Source organism: Canis lupus, chromosome 15 (assembly GCF_003254725.2).
Source record: "Canis lupus dingo isolate Sandy chromosome 15, ASM325472v2, whole genome shotgun sequence".
NCBI lineage: Eukaryota > Metazoa > Chordata > Mammalia > Carnivora > Canidae > Canis > Canis lupus.
Genome location: NC_064257.1, coordinates 31,900,441 through 31,918,074, shown reverse-complemented (window position 1 = coordinate 31,918,074; position 17,634 = coordinate 31,900,441). Strand labels below are relative to the sequence as shown.

General features: G+C 36.8%; 1 protein-coding gene across 12 annotated transcripts in view; it reads left to right on the top strand.

Annotated features, from left to right (window-relative positions):
• DCN (decorin) overlaps nucleotides 1-17,634 on the top strand; it is a 53,675-nt gene that overhangs the window by 14,359 nt on the left and 21,682 nt on the right. For all 12 annotated transcript variants that reach the window (XM_049094587.1, XM_049094589.1, XM_049094585.1 and 9 more), the window contains 2 exons: nucleotides 467-713; nucleotides 15,462-15,574. In XM_049094587.1, the coding sequence (XP_048950544.1) occupies nucleotides 500-713; nucleotides 15,462-15,574 (327 nt within the window). In that variant the 5' untranslated portion in view covers nucleotides 467-499. The remainder of the gene's footprint in view (nucleotides 1-466; nucleotides 714-15,461; nucleotides 15,575-17,634) is intronic.

Here is a 17,634-nt window from a genome sequence, read left to right as displayed (position 1 = left end):
TGGAGGCTCTTGTTCAGGGAGTGATGAGAAAAGTCCGGACCAAGATAAACACAGTGGCTTCCAGGGTGATTTCTGACACAGGATTTGAAACTCTCTCGTGTGTATAGACAAAATTTCATTCGACTGTGCCATGGCTTGTGTTGAATGAGCCCTGGAAATTCCAACCACGGTCTAGCATCATAACGATTTTGCCAATGACCTATGTCCCACACCGTCTCAAATCTGACCCCAAATTCAAGCAAGCGGATTTAAATTACATTCAAATTTCTTTTCGTAAGGGAATCCCCGTGCCAGGTCGTCTGTTAGCACCTTTCAGATACATTGCAGTGTTGGGCTTCCTAACAAATAAGGGAAAATGATGGTTATTTTATACTTGATCTGCACCCTCCTGAGGGGTGTTCCATATAAGACCTAACCCAGTAAGCAGGCCATGCTGCTCTTCTAAACCTTTCGCTTGTTTCCCAAGGTTCCTTGGCTGTGAAAATACATGAGCTAAACCATGAAGGCAACTATCATCTTCCTCCTGCTTGCACAAGTTTCCTGGGCTGGGCCGTTCCAACAGAGAGGCTTATTTGACTTTATGCTAGAAGATGAGGCTTCCGGGATAGGCCCGGAGGACCGTGCACCTGACATGCCTGACCTCGAGCTTCTGGGACCTGTGTGTCCCTTCCGCTGTCAGTGCCATCTCCGAGTGGTCCAGTGTTCCGACCTGGGTGAGTAGGCGCAGGCTCTCTCCACCTCCCCAGCTTGCTTCACACGAGGGCTTCCTCCACCTTCAGCATTTAACTTGCAGTCTCTGCAGTTTCCAAATGTGAGAGACAGCGCCACCTATGGGGCGGGAAAGGAAGGGCGTAGGAAGAAGCAGCTTTGAAGTTGGAACTTTTTCTTTATTCCTTTCTTTCTTTCTTTCTTTCTTTCTTTCTTTCTTTCTTTCTTTCTTTCTTTCTTTCTTTCTTTCTTTCTTTCTTTCTTTCTTTCTTTCTTTTTCTTTCTTTCTTCTCAGTGGGCCTCCCATCACTTTGCAATCTCGGGCCAGTTCACTTTTTGAAAAATCTTTCCGAACATCATGGGCTCCCTTCTGTAAAATAAAATCTTGAACAAAACAATGTCTTCTGTTCGGTGATTCCAAAGTGATGGCTTCTTTTAATTCAGTGATTTGCTTCCAGGAGATGTTACCTAGATATTAAAACCCGGGTGATGTCTCTCTCTCTCCTCTTGGCTTAGCCCAGATAACAAGAGTTTTGAGCGTTACTGAATTGTAAAGTATGCAGAGCTATCAGAGGCAAAACGAGTAAATTTCTAGAACAAAAATAAATAAATAAAAAATTATCTTTCAAGTACCAAAATACTCCCTTAATCTCTGGGTCTTAGTTTTGCCTTGCCTTTGGCATTTTGTAAGCTGGCTGTTTATATTATCTAGAAAGTTTCAAAAGCAACCTTTACAACTAAGATACGGTGTAAATATTCAATATAATTACAGGACATATATCTTTAGTGTAACACTGTATACAGTTTGATTTATCATGTTTCAAGAAGAATTTGGCCTGGGAATTCCAAGAGCAATGTGCTCAAAAGATAAATCTCCAGAAAGTTTGAGGCCCCAGCAGATGGGCCAAAGGGGAATGAATGTAGTTGACATGACAGTTGATTTGCATCTCTCTCTCTCTCTCTCTCTCTCTGTCTGCCCCCCTCCCTCTTCCTCTCCTTTTGGCTTACTTTCTTATAAGGAAGGAAAAAGAAAAAAATCCTCACAGAATGATTCTGCTATGGTGTATTTCCTTATGGAAAAAACTCCACAGTGTGATAGAGTACTTCTTTTAGGAACTCTGTATCTATTCGGATCATGCTATTTAGTAGTATTTTGCAGGAAAATTTGCCACTGACCTCTACAGTTGGGATACACTACATGCTGGAACTCAGGAAAACATAAAACATGTTAAATAGGAACAACTGAAAATGAAACACTTCAAGATTGCTTTTAAAATGCTGACATATTGTATAGCCATTTAAAACCCAGGGGGGGAAAAAAGTGTGTAAGAGAGGCTTTAAAAGGCTACAGTATAATTCCCCTGGCTTCATTCATTCATTCAGCAAATATGTTGAGATTTCACAGTGGGTCGGATGTGTTGTAGGCCCTGGCAAGACAGGAACAAGGAAGACAGATATGGTCCTTGTTCTTGTGGGTCTGATATTATATTGGTGGGGATTATTTCTGTTTTAATGGTATATTCACTACAACAGGGATTAGATTGCTCTCAAATTCTGCAGAAACTGTTATAATATCTAGAGATTATCTGTGTTAGTATTATAGGCAGGAAGATCATGGAATTGAAAACATCTACCAAGAAATCACCGCATGATGGGCTGCCTAGTGTTAAATATTTTTTTAAAAAAATATTAAAATGGCTGAGTTCTTAAGAAATGTGAAGCCAGTTAAATCTCACTTTGCCTCTGGAAACAAGGTTAATAGGATTCGTGACTATCCTCACTACATAGATCACCAACAACGAACTTGGTATTTTTAAGGAGGAAAGGTTTGCCCATTTGCTTCTATGGTTTTATTCTCCATAGATGCAGTTTTACTTTGTTCCCATGATAAATAATGTATAAGACCTGACTCTGATGAAAGCTTTTCAGACAGTTTTCTAGTTGTCTTTCATAAAAAAGGCCTAAGCCTATTGCTCAAAACTAAACAGAAAAATCCAGTCTCTGGAAACATCTAGTTCATTGACTTGGGTGTCTCATGATATGGTTTTGTTGATGTCCTTGTTATTATTTTGTTTCATTTATTTTGTGTTGAGGATGAGGAAGTTTCCTTCAGGTTACCTTCTGTCTAAGAGCCCAGAGTGCACACCATTCCTTTAAACAGCTGCCTGACCTTATACACCTAGGAAGTCGCTAAGATTGTAGTAATGGCTTGCTTTGGGGAACCCTATCGAATGAAGAGAACTGAGCTCCCATGAGCAATAGTCTCATCTAAGTTACTTTTTATTTTTACTAAATTCATATTTTATATTGCAAAACATTTTGGTCAGATATTTTTAAAACAGAAAATACATTTCTGAAAAGGAAGAGCAATCTGCTTGGCTTTAAAGAGAACACTATCACACTTTGCAACTACAATCTAACTTCTCTTCTTATACTCTTGGAACTGTTCAGACCCTGCCATCTTCATCTGCAGAAAAATCACAGCCAGCCTTAGAAATTCTATTACCTGTGTGAGGGGCCTGGCTCATAGGGGACTCTCAATATATATTTTCTATGTGTTGATTATCTGCAGTAGAAGGTAAAGGTATGTCAAAAACAGCAAGGAAGGAGAAATGGACAACCTTCTTCATAGGAATGGCAATGCAGTTTAATTTTTGTTTTAAGTTATCTAGTGATGTGATCATGAGGCTTGAATTATTATAATGAGAAAATGTAATGCACTTTGGGAGGAGAGATGTTAATGCTTCTCTGGATCAAAGGCTCATATTTTTTTAAGGATTATCCTTGCTGGAGCTTTTAATGAGTAGAGAGCAGCTACAGTGTGGAAGCACAGTAGTCCTTTGTCAGTTTTTTTTTTTTTAAAGATTTTATTTATTTATTCATTAGAGACACAGAGATAGAGAGAGAGAGAGAGGCAGAGACACAGAAAGAGGGAGAAGCAGGCTCCATGCAAGGAGCCCGACGTGGGACTCGATCCTAGGACTCCAGGATCACGACCTGGGCTGAAGGCGGCACTAAACCGCTGAGCCACCCGGGCTGCCCCCTTTGTCATCTTATATCTAAACAGTGTTTAATAGAAGTAGACATTTCTTACTAAAATATTTGACTTTTTTTGCTGCTAAGAAGTATTTTTGACAAAGTTAAACAACATCGATATTTCAATTTTTAAATTATTTTTTAAAGATTTTATTTATTTATTTATTTATTTATTTATTTATTTATTTATTTATGCAGGACACAGAGAGAGAGGCAGAGACACAGACATAGGGAGGAGTAGGTTCCATGCAGGGAGCCTGATGTGGGACTTGATCCTGGGTCTCCAGTATCACGGTTTGAGCCGAAGGCAGATGCTCAACCACTGAGCCACCCAGGCGTCCCCAACACTGAATTTTTTAAATAGTCTTGCATATCTAAGATGTAAAAACAGAAATTGGAATTGACAATTAGTCCATAGGAAAATTTGAGATGTTCAAGAAGATAAATTGTTTTAGTTCCTCGTTCTAATTTATCAGAATAGTATATTGTATGTGTTTCTGTAGCATGGGGAATTGAGAAAGTAAGCATATTTTCACCTGTCCAAGAAAGTAATGAGTACTCCATAGGTATTGGCCAAGTCATTTGGCTGAATTTGTTGTAATTTAGTCTGTAATTTGGACCAGAACTTAAAGAGACCCCCTACTTTTTCTTTTTCTTCTTTTTTTAAAATCTGTAGTCTTAAATCATAAGGCGATTTACTCTTAAATGTAGCATTTATAAAAAATAAACACTTAAATGTAAGATGAGCAAATTCAGATATCTATGAGTTACCTTAAAATAATAAGCCTACCTTGTAACCTTGTAACTCATTCTTGTCAAATATTTTTGAAATGTCCTAATATTGATCCTGTGAGTGACTGTAGTTCAATGTACTTAGTATCTTGAAGGAAGACAGTTGCCTTACTTATATGTATACTCTTTGGCTCAAGTGTTAACAGACAATCATTCATCTTTGGCTCAAGTATTACCAAGTAGCATTATTTAAGACTGACTTCCTTATTGTTGCTAAAGGGCAGATCAATCCTGGCAGGTGAAATAAGCATAAGTAGTTCTTTGACTATTCTTCCAAATTAAAGTAACATTTACTGATCCATTTCTTTAAAAAATTAATTTATTTGAGAGAGAGGGAAAGAGAGAATCCTCAAGCAGACTCCAGGTTGCATGTGGAGCCTGACACGGGGCTTGATCTCACAACCCTGAGATTATGACCTGACCCAATATCAAGACTCAGACACGTAGCCCACTGAACCCCTTGATTCATTTCTTATAAGCAAATTTAAAAGGAATTTAAATAGCTTTTAAAAGGATCTAATAGTTGAAAGAACTTGGGCTTTAAAGTTCAACGCTTCTGAACTCAAGTCCTGCTTTACCATTTACTACCTATAAACACTGAAACTTTGAAACTTTCATTGGATCAATGGGAATACATTACATTTCATTAGGTAAGAACAGAAAATATTGGTAAAAGTGTCTACCATACTGTTCTATTTAGTATGCTGTTTCACACAAAGTTGGCTGGTAACGTGAGGCTATTCCTCATAATGTTCTTTTATTTTTCTTTGAAATTAAGAATTTCTGAGAAGTACATGGCCTGTCAAGCTGGATACAAAATAGCATCTTCTCTCCCCTTCCTCCTAAAGAGGACCACATCACCTCCAACTATAAATAGACAGGAATTAGAAAATGCCACAATTATCAAGGAATTCAGTCTTCTCCAAGTACCATTCCTTTGAACAAAGTGGGTTTGATTAAGTGGAGAACAGTGAAACATTTAGCTATTTAATAATCATAAATGATTCATGGCTCTCATATTTGGCTTTCCAGAGATGATGTTGGAAGATGTAACATTTTATTTTGCCATGTAAAAACAGTACAAATAACTACTGGTTCCTAATATGTACCTCATATGGCAAAAGGATATTTTAGTTTTAAAAATGTCTTAGCAAAAAACAAAACAAAACAAAATCACAACCCTTTACACTGCATAGAGTTCATTTTCTTCTTTTTAATCATTTTGCTTCAACTGGTGAAAATTTTGTCAGTAGCCACCACTTGGGATATGCATGCCATAGGTTATTTCTTATCTGGGGGAAACTGGTTTTCCAGAAGCAGATTTTATTATTATTTTTTATTTTAAAAATTTTTAAAAAGATTTTATTTATTTATTCGTAAGAGGCACATACACACACACAGAGGCAGAGACATAGGCAGAGGGAGAATCAGGCTCCATGCAGGAACTCGATCCCAGGATCCGGGGATCACGACCTGAGTCAAAGGCAGACACTCAACCACTGAGCCAACCAGACACCCCCAGAAGCAATTTTTATACACAAGGTAAAGGAAACATTAGACTTCCTCTGAAGAAATCAAGTCAGAAGAATAAATTTGGGCTATTTTGTAGAGGGGCAGAGAGAATGCTGGAAGCTCAGTTGCTTTTACAGTTAATGTCTGGCACTGCAGCAGCAGGAATGTGGGGTGAACCTCATGAGGAGCTTCAGATGCATCAAAAGGATGTGCCTAAGACAGAGTGCAGGGAGGAGGTTGTGCACTGAGCATGCCCAGTGGGTTGCCTAAATTAGTATTGGGTAGGGTGGAGTAAGGCAAATCTTTAGATGAAGCAAGAGGAATTCTCATGTGACTCAGATGGCGAATGTTCCTGACACCAGGGGTTAAAGACGGGGAGGAGGAAGAGAGGATTCAAAGCCAAAGGAAGCATCTGTCTTCTTGACCTGACTGAGAACTGACATATCCCTGGTTTCCTTCTCGTCCCAGGAGGGGGAGAGAGAGGCAGCTGTGTGGGATCAAGGCATTTGATCTGAAGGCAGCTGTGAGGCATTCTCCTCTGCAATATCATCCTGGCTCCAGAGGACAGGATGGGAATAGGTTACCAGAATATCACTTCCCTGGGCAAAAGAAATGCAGGAGACCCTCTAAACTGAGCTTTCCTCCTTCAAAGAAGAGCGAGAAGATTATCCATTCCCTTGAAAATAAGGATGAAGAATTAACCTGGTTTTCAATCCAGTCTTAATAAAAGGAAAAACCCCTGTAGCAACTACACTACAGCACTCAGGATTCAATTGACCCTTGACTTCATCTGCAGATGGCTCCGAGGCAATTTCTGCAGCTTGTCTACTGTGCTTTCACTGTAATCTGTATTGGCCTTAATTATTCTATAATAATCAAATGTATATAGAATAGTCATTATATATATGGTATATATATATAATAGTCATTTAGTATATTTCATCTACTTACTTAAACATTTACTTCTCCTACCAGAAAGGAAGCATAGTGATAACTTATCTTTGCCCTCTACTCAATAACATGCCTTATACTGGGTGCCTACTCCAACATCAATAAATGCCTGATGAATGAATAAGTGGACACAGGCATGACCTAGTGCTTGGGTGAGTGCATAATTCTACAATATTCTTGATTCTATCAAGCTGGAGAATGGAGGGAACATGGCTAACTGGGGATGAGGGGCCATGGAGCTGTGGTACGCAGCTTTATTTGCTTTTGTTTTTTTGTTTGTTTTCGTTTTGCTTTGAGAATGACCATAGAACCGGGAAGGCTAAACCTTCCTTGAGTTTATTTGCTCTTGTTTTTTTAAAGGTTTTATTTATTTATTCATGAGAGACACACAGAGAGAGAGGCAGAGACACAGGCAGAGGGAGAAGCAGGCTCCCTGCGGGGAGCCTGATGTGGGACTTGATCCCAGGATCTAAGTTGAAGGCAGATGCTCAACCACTGAGCCTCCCAGGTGTCCCCCTTGAGTTTATTTGAAAAGGGAATCAAATTAAGGGGGGAATCTACTATTTCTGAAAGCTGATTCAACTCCCACCACAATCAAATTGCCATTTTTGAAAGGGAAATAGGGTCCCATGCACGCCTTGAACAGAAAGGTTTTTGATGGAGCTGGGATTCCAATATGTAGTTCCATGTGCCAGAAATGAAGTGTATCGCCATTGTCCTAATTATTAAAATGAAGACGAAATTCTAAAAAAATTTGTTGGAAATCAACAAGAATAAATCTTTGAGTTTGGACCCCTGCCACAGAGCAGCGGGGAGGGGGGAGAAAGCATGATGTCTTAGGACAACCTGGCCTTTGTCCAACATGATGTTTACCAGATTGCTGGCATTTGCTAGCAGAACCATGTTATTTATCACTGGGACAACTAGGGAAAAAAAAGGTGCAGTTCTCATTAGCCTTTATTCCAGAGATGATTTTCTGGTAACATCTTAAGTAGAATCTTATTTATTATTAAGTAGAATCTTATTTATTATTATTTAAATAATCATATTTTAAAGAAGAAAAACTCCTTTTACAGAATTTGGGGGAACAAATAAATAATTCAGACTAGCCTTGGAAATAATTGCATTTTCATGGAAAGTTTAGAATTATATTAAAGGAGGCTCATTAAAAAATAATTAAATTTAGAAAAACCACTCTGTTCCTGTTACTGCATCTGAATAAATATTATCTCAAAACTTGGTGACTTAAAAAGATAATTTTATTTTGCTCATTATTCAAGTACAGGAAATTTGAGCAGATCTCAGACTGTTCTCGCTCGGGGTCTCTCATGCATTTCAGGCAGGTGTTGGCTGGGGCCATGGCCGTGGGGAGTCTGGCCTCGATTCCACACCCAAGACAGCTCACTCATAACTGGAATTGGAGCTGCTGTTGCCTGTGGGCTCAGCTGTTCTGTCATCTGGAGCGCTTCACGTGGCCTCTGCAGCAGGGTGGTCTCAGCTTAGACAGGCCTTTTACGTAGCCCATAGCCCCTGGCTGCCCCAGAGCAAGTGTCCCAGAAGAACTGGGTAGCAGCTGTCCAACCTTTCCTGACCTAGCTCAAAAGTCATGCTGTGTTTCTCTTCTGGCCCATTCCATTAAGCCATAGAGGCATTATAAGTCCATCCCAGAGTCGACAGGAGGGGAATTTGAATTCATCTTTTGATGAGGTTGGGACAAGTTTGTATTGAATAAGAACATATAAGATGGGAGATATGATAAACGCTATCTTTGGAAAAGCTAATTACCTCCATGCTCACTTAGACTTCTATACATTTCTAATGAGAAATATAGGTATACATTATGCATTATACACAGATACTACACGTCCCTGTGAAGGTCATTATTTAACAGTTGCAGACTACTTAAAAGGTCACATCAATTATATTCAAATTAGTTTACAAGTCTATTTCATAGTTACTTCAACTTTCTACTTAAGATTGTAAGAAAGGCATTGAATCTTCAGGGCTTTCTTTTCTATTGTAGAATATCTTACTTGAAGCCAGTTTCACCTGGCTAATTGAAATTTCATTTAAAATGCTTAATATCAAGACGCCTGGATGGCTCAGTGGTTGAGTGTCTGCCTTTGGCTCGGGGCGTGATCCCGGGGTCCTGGGACTGAGTCCCTCATGGGGCCCCCACAGAGAGCCTGCTTCTCCCTCTGCCTCTCTCTGTGTGTCTCTCATGAATAAACACATAAAATCTTTAAAAAAACCAAAATGCTTAACACTTTGCTTTCCATATAGTTTGAGAATGACTATAAAATTCATCAGTTTCAATAAGAATAATTTAGCTAAAATCATATATGGTTAATAAGATCATATATAAAGACAACTTCAGGGGTTTTTATTTAAAAGCTTAAGGTAAAAAAATATACTTAAGGATGATTAACTACTTTTATACTCTCTGAGGATTACTTTCAGTTCAAACAATTTTCAACTGAAATAAAGTTTTTAATCACCTCGAAAGACTCTTTAGCTCTAGTAATTCTACCCCAGTCTACATCATGCTCAGCTTTCTCAGATAAAGAGAGAGAAGTGGGGGGAATGCTAAGGTAAAAGTCCTAGTTATTTGTAGCTCGTGTAGCTGAGCTGTAGCTGAGTTGATCCTAACTCAAAGCCACTCACTCTCTGGATGATAATGCTAACCAAAACAAATGGACCAATATGAACAAAGACTGATAATTTACAAATTTGCCAAAAAAGCCTAGCATTTGCCACTATTAAAATAGAGTTAGATGGACCAGGACAGCTTTTGGGAGGCTTAGGTATTTGTTGGGGGAACCTGTGCTTGCTAAACCGAGGGGTTACCAGCCAAAAGCTGAGCTTGGTAGACAAGCTCTGTAGAGACTCTGAACATGTTGCCCCCATGAGCAATGAGGAATGCAACATGACCACAAGGGGTCTGGTAAGAAGAGCCACCCTGGGAATAAGAGCTTTCAGAGAAAAGTTTGTGTGTGATACATGGGGAGAGCTGGCTTTAGCTTTTGGGATAGTATGGGTTATAATTGTGTTATACAGGAAAAGCATAACCCTGAAAAACCATCACTTTGCCACAGATTTACAAGACTAATCATCAGCAGGTTAATTGGAGCTGTGCCCTTTCCATCTCCTTATTGGTGACACTTACAGGTCTTGATAACTGAGGACCTGCTTTGCATGATGGCAGGAGATTATTCTGTAAAACATCTTACTGAATTCTCACAAAAAGTCTGCAAAAGATGCAAAAAAAAAAAAAAAAAAAAACAAAAAACACACAAAAAAAACAACAAGGCCTAGACAGCTTCAGCAACTTGCCCAGGGATGTTAAGGATCAAGAAGAGGAACCAGGATAAAAATTCAAACACCAATCTTTTTATTTAAAAAGTCATATGATAAAAAATAAAATAAATAAAATAAAAAATAAAAAGTCATATGAACATTTCTAATATACACAAAATCTGCAAAATAAGAGACTCTGGTGCACCCACCACTGGGCTTCAACAAGTGTTGAAATATGCTAATATTTTTCTATATATCCCCACCCACTTCCTCCCTTCCCTATTATTATAAAGCAAATTCCAGATATCATATCATTTTATCCATCAGTGTGTTTCACTCAAAGATTAAAGCTCTCAATTCATACAATCATGACAACCAGATAATTTAAAATCATTTCTTTTGTCAAATACTCTTTCAATGTATACATTTTCAGTCATCTCATAAATATTAAGAGACTTTTTATTTTGCAGTTTCTGTAAATTAAGATCCAAATGAAGTACATATATTGCAATCATTTAAATAGCTTTTAAGTCTCTTTTAAACTATACATTTGGAAAACTAACATTACTTTTCTTTGTGGTTTATCTGTTGAAGAAATGGGGATTATGTTGAATCTATTTCTTCTTTTTAAGTATTTACTTTAATTTTAGTTAACATACAATGTTACATTGGTTTCAATATAACATACAACATAGTGATTCAATGCTTTCATATATCACTCTGTGCTCACCACAAGTGCATTCCTTCATCCCCATCTCCTGTTTCACCCATTCCCCCATCCTCTCCCCCTTTGGTAACCATCAGTTTGTTGTCTATAATTAAGAGTTTGTTTCTTTATTTGTCTCTCTCTTATTTTTTCCCCTTTACTTGTTTGTTTTTTAAATTCCACATATGAGTGAAATTATATATTTGTCTTTCTCCGACTGACTTATTTCACTTAGCATTATACTCTCTATTTCCATCCATTCCAGCAAATGATAAAATTTCATTCCTTTTTATGGCTGAATAATATTCCATTATATCTATAAGTATATAGATATAGATATCACATCTTTATCCATTCATTAATCGTTGGACATGGAGTTGCTTCCATATCTTGGATATTGTAAATAATGCTGCTATAAACATGGGGGTGAATGTATCCCTTTGCATTAGTGTTCTTGTATTCTTTTTTTTTTTTAGTATTTTATTTATTATTTGACAGAGAGAGGGAGAAAGAGAGAAAGAGAGAGAGCACAAGCAGGGAGAGCAGAGGAACTGGGAGAAGCAGACTTCCCACTGAGCAGCGAGCCTGTGCCTGTGGGACTTAAACCTAGGATCCTGAGATCATAACCTGAGCCAAAGGCAGATGCTTAATCCACTGAGCCACCCAGGTGCCCCAGTGTCCTTCTATTCTTTGGGTAAATTCCTAGTAGTATGATTTTCGTATCATAAGATAGTTCTATTTTTAACTTTGAGGAGCCTCCATACTGTTTTCCACACTGGCTGCACCAGTTTGCATTCCCACCAACAGGGCAGAAAGGTTCCTTTTTCTCCACATTCTCACCAGTGCCTGTTGTTTCTTGTGTTGTTGATTTGAGCCATTCTGACAGGTGTGAGGTAATATCTCATGGTTTTGATTTGCATTTCCCTAATGATGAGTGATGTCGAGAATCTTTTCATATGTCTGTTGGCCATCTGGATTTCTTCTTTGGAGAAATATCTGTTTATCTATGCTGCCCATTTTTTTTTAATGCTGCCCATTTTTTAAGTAGTGTTGTTGAATCCATTTCCTTAGCAGACTTAAGCATGTACCTTTGACTTCTACATTTCTTATAAATTGGGAGTTACATCTACAGGCTTAATCAGATTCAGTATTCATTATTTGATTGATTATTTTTGACAATACTAATTCATAAATGAGAGTCTGTTTCTCAATCCAAGGGTTTAGAATTGATCTCTTCCCATAAAAAATATATGTCATACAAGGAAACTATACCATTGGATCAGTTACCATGAGAGACAGAAAGGGTAGTATCCTTCAGACGCATGTAGCCAAAAGTTCTTCACAAATATGTCAAAGGCACAGAAGAAAATGAGAGCAATTTTCAAATGCAGATACTGGGAATGACATATTTGATGGTAATGTTCATCTCTAAAATATTTCTGGCCAACCAAGAATCAGAGAGAAAATTATGATTATTTTAGCCAGTTGTATTCTAGTACTTCTGAGGAAAAGTAAGAACTGTTATGAAAGCAGGATGTGAAGAGATGATTGTAACAAAATATAGCAGAAAAGATCTCGCAGCCATGACCATGAACTTTTCACCATGGGACATCAGGACAGACTATGATTTTAAAACTAATCAATAACAAAACTACCTTTATGTGTCCGCAGTAAGATCACAGCCCTCACGAAATATAGTCATTTGTCCCAGCTTTTCCAGAACTTGTAGAAAAGAAAGGAAACTCAGTGCAGGAAAATACCTCATGAGCTTATATACAAACAGGAGTTTGTGGGGGAGGAGGTCACTGTTACCTGGTGTGGTTCGGATGAATATTATAGAGGAGGGGTTAAAGGGGTGGTTAGAACGAAGCTAGAAAAACATGAGTGGATGGAATATTCCATGCAACATAAACCGTAAGAACAAAAACAAATAGTTAAGAATAAACACAGTATGTTCAAGGAACAGCGTAGATCAACATCTTTAAAAAATACAGTGTATATATATATATATATATATTTACATATATGCCATAAAAAAATATATATATATATATATATATGGCACGTTGGATCTTTCTTGATTTGGTTTAAACATAAGACACTTTAGATAAGCCATATAATTTCATTTGATTTCTGTTTCTTTACCTATAAAAGAGTATTGGAACTCAATTAGAAGTTCCCTAATTTCTGGGGATGTTTTTGGAATATTGCACAAGTTAATTTGATATAAGTTCAAAAACAAAGTCAACAAAGTAACAACAGCTTGCCATCTGCTATTTTAATTATTATTTTTTAAGACAGTAATTTAAGATGGAGGCAGAAACTAGTTTCAGAAATGTGTGTTCATGTATGTGAGTATTCATGTGTGTGATTTATATTAAAACTAACTCCACTGAACTCATGTTTTTCTAATTTTGATAGAGACTGGTAAGAACCTCATCATAGAGTCTATCTGATGGCTTTTGGAAATCAAGGACTAGCTGCTACTTAACATTCTGTCTCTTTGTGACATTCTAAGAACTCGTAACTGGGATAATGTCCCTGTTATACTCTGCCAATAGCAAGCTAGTTGACGCCCCAATGCCCTGTCTAGACCTTAAAAGTACAGTATGATATTGCATCTCATGTCAGAATAAAGTTCTAGTAAAAATACTAATATGTAAAATCCCTGAAATGGATATAAATTTACTAGTAATTCAGAGAAGATGCTAGGTTGTGATTTTAATCATTAAAATGACTGTCTAAGCGCTAAAATCACAAAGCAAAGATCACAAGCCAAAGCATTTTTTTAGCCTAAATCTTCAGAAAAATAATATATATAATTCACTCTAAGAAGTTGCTAAAATTCTAGCAGGACAACATAATCAAAATTGCTAGCCAAGTAGATATATCATCTTTTCCTCTCCACATCTGAAATTTATCTGCACTTTGGCTTTGAACAAATGTTAAGAGAGTCACTAGATTTGAATTCAATAATGTGTAGAAGAAAAAAAAATAATGTTTAAAAGTAAGCATAAGTGAAAATTAAAACTTTGAAAAAGAAGCCCACAGAGTAATAATGAAATGTAGGCTGTTAACTTTTTTCCAAATGAAAGGAAATGTGTCTTTTTTTCTCGGTTGAAGAACACTAATTATCAAACATTTGGCAGAAGTCTACCACTCCTAATTGCATGAAATTATCAAACTGACATTTCTGAAAATGGCAGTGATGATGACTACATAGTGCAGTTAAATATCCTCCTACAAGATAGCTGTTTATCACTGAAAACACTTCACTCTTATAATTTCTCTGTGAACTGTTTCTGTAGTAAATTCTTGGAACTTATTTATGCATGTTTAGAATCACGTGCATTTTGATATTTAAATTTATAATAATAGTTGATCTCTGAATTGGGTACTCGATATTTTTTCCACTATCAACAGAGCCATGATAATGTGAGTAAAAATGTATTTGCAGAGAAATTAGAAGGTAGGTGATTTCAGATACATTTTCTGTAATTTCCACGGAAGGCGTGAAGATAGCACTGTGACTACCATGGCAATTTAACGGTATACGCTTACATAAGATTCAAAATTGGAGAGACATCTTCTCAACATAGTAATTATATTCCCTGTTGCAATTTTCTTTCTAATTGAAAACTGTAGATTGAATTATATTTTCTATGGGGATATGGGCGATTTCTGTCTTGGTCCTCCTCTATTCCCAGGGCCTAAGAAATTGATGGTGTCTAGGAGGTATTTCATAAGGCTTTGTTGAAGGAATGAATGAAAGAATTCAAGTTTCAGATATGATGGGGAGGATGAAAAACTTTTCTGATTTATGTTATTCAATCTCAAATATAGAAAAGATCACATGAATTTGAGTCAATAGAATATCAGATTTTTGCGGAACATCCTACATCAATATGAAACAAAGCCAATGGAAGAGAGAGAAGCGTTTTAAATATAGATCTGTGGCAATGTTAGGTTAGGTCAAAGGATCTTTGATGATTTGGCTAAAGCTCTTCTCTGCTAAATGGTATATTTATGTAGAAAGGTAGAGATTTAGAAATCACTTGCACTTAACATTTATGAAAAGAATTATTTTCTAAAATGAGAACAATGAAGTAAAACCTTGATGTGCCCTGAGAAATTTGAGCCACTCCCTTACAAAGTATAAATTTTATTTTTACACAGAGAGGTAATTATGTGGGGAAAATAATGTGGTCTGTGTATAATTTAAATATACATATATGTTTAAATATATATATTTATATTTATATATATGTATCATTTGACTTCTTTGGAAAGAACAAAGCAGATATTTTAAACTATAATTGATATAATTCCTAGAAGAAGAAAAATATGACACTGGTAAAACTTTCATTGCAATATCAATTTCTTTGTAAACACGTCCTTTGTGATTCTGTAGTCACGTGCCCCTTTCACTGACTACACATTGCTTTTACTGTTGTGCAAGGTCTGGACAAAGTACCAAAAGATCTTCCCCCTGACACTACGCTGCTCGACTTGCAAAACAACAAAATCACCGAAATCAAAGATGGAGACTTCAAGAACCTCAAGAACCTGCATGTAAGAATTCTTTGTTTGTTTTTAAGTTGTAACAAGATGGAACTCTCAGGATTTTTCAAAACAAAAGTTAGGTAACGCCAGTAGTACTTTATGGGAATATATAAGCACAGAAGCATTTATTAAATCCTCTATTTAGGGGGTAATAGGAAGCAAAGCATCATATTCATTAACCCCTAAAAATCTGCCGACTTTCTTACATATACCCCATATATCTTTAGTATTTGCCTCCTAAAAAATGCTTTATATCTTAATCTTCTCTAATGTTTCATGAATAGAAGTCTTTATCTGCCTAGTTAGATTTTACTTCAATATTGGAAAAATATACAGAATGCATTACTGATCTTAGTATTATTTTCTTTCTTTTGTCTGCTTTCATTAATTTTCTAAGAGGTACCAATGTTGTAAAGGCTCAAAGATTGGCACCAAGAAAAAAAAGGATAACCATCCATATTTTATTTAGTAAATGTAATTCTGCCTTCAAATATCTTTATATCTGTATCTTTCTTTGTATTTAGGACTATACATGCTGCATTCTTTTCTAAAAATATTTTATTTATTTATTCATGAAAGACACACAGAGATAAGCAGAGACATAGGCAGAGGGAGAAGCAGGCTCCCCGTGGGGACCCCAATGCGAGACTTGATCCGAGGATCCCAGGATCAGGCTCTGAGCCAAAGGCAGAGAGCTCAACCACTGAGCCACCCAGGAGCCCTGCATGCTGCATTCTTATCTGTATCTGTGCTTTTATGGTGATTTTTACTCACCTATACTCTATTATAGTGTTCACACATTTAGTCTACCAGACAAGATTCCAGTAGGAAATTGATGGCACTGTCAAAAGTGTTCATAGAGAAGACTTTCCTGAAGGGACGATTTACAAAGGGATATAGGAACCAACAAAGCATTGTGAAACACCCAAACCCACCTCAGAATAGTGGAGAGCTGTAGTCCTACCTCCTTATTTCCTGTCACCGTCTCCTATGGATGAGCTTAACTGGAGGCCAGGGGTCAAGGTCATCTGGGTAAAGCAGTCCCCAGAGTTCAGCTTCCCAGGACATAGAGGAAGGTTACAAAGAATAAAGAATGAGTATAAGTGTAGTTGGGAGAGATGTGTTATAAATGGAGGATGACCAACACAATCAAATAGGGTTTAGCATTGCTAAGGCAGCCTTCTATAAAAGTAAATGCATTGTCTTTTCAGATAGGGCATCAGAATCCCTATATATTCCCTAGTCCAGCTCTCTACCTGTGGGATAAGTAAAATGTAGTTTCCCCTCAGAATACCATTGCACATTTAGTATAAATAAGCCAGACTTCAATGTCCAGAATAAATACTGCAAGTCTCATGGTCTCTGTTTTCCACTCTGGTAGAACCACTCTTGAAGTATTACGTCTGGTCTTGGGCAAGACATTTAAAGAAGAGCATTAACCACCGAGTTTCCTCAGAATGATGATCATGGGGATAAAGAATTTGGAAATCATGTCTTATAGAAACAGTTTAGAGAGATGTGGATGCCCAAACAGAGTGAAAAAAGGTCATGAGTGACATTTTTGAAGGGCCATGTTGGAGAAGAGAAATTGGATTTACTTACCTCAAATACAAGATGACAGAACTGTCTTGTTGACAATCAAGTGGAAATTTCAGGGAAGCAGAGTTTTGCTCAACATTAAAAATACAATGTAAAGCATTAGAATTTTCAGAAAACAATGGAGAGAATTGCTTAGTTATGAGTGACCTATATGTAGAGATAAGCTTACAGCTTCTTATGATGAATATCATAGAAATACATTTTTAAGGTTGGGAGCATAAGCAGAAAACTAATTTCACATCCATTTAGTGTTTGTAGCCATTATAGAAAAAAATTGGAGGGATATATGTATATATATATATATATATATATATATATATATATATATATAGTAAGAATAGTAAATAGTAAATACATAGTAAAATATAAATATAAAAATAAATCCTCTGATTGCTATGTATTAGAATAAGAAATATAGATTCAAGGGAAATAATGTAAAGTAAAACAAACTGATCATCATATGCTATAGA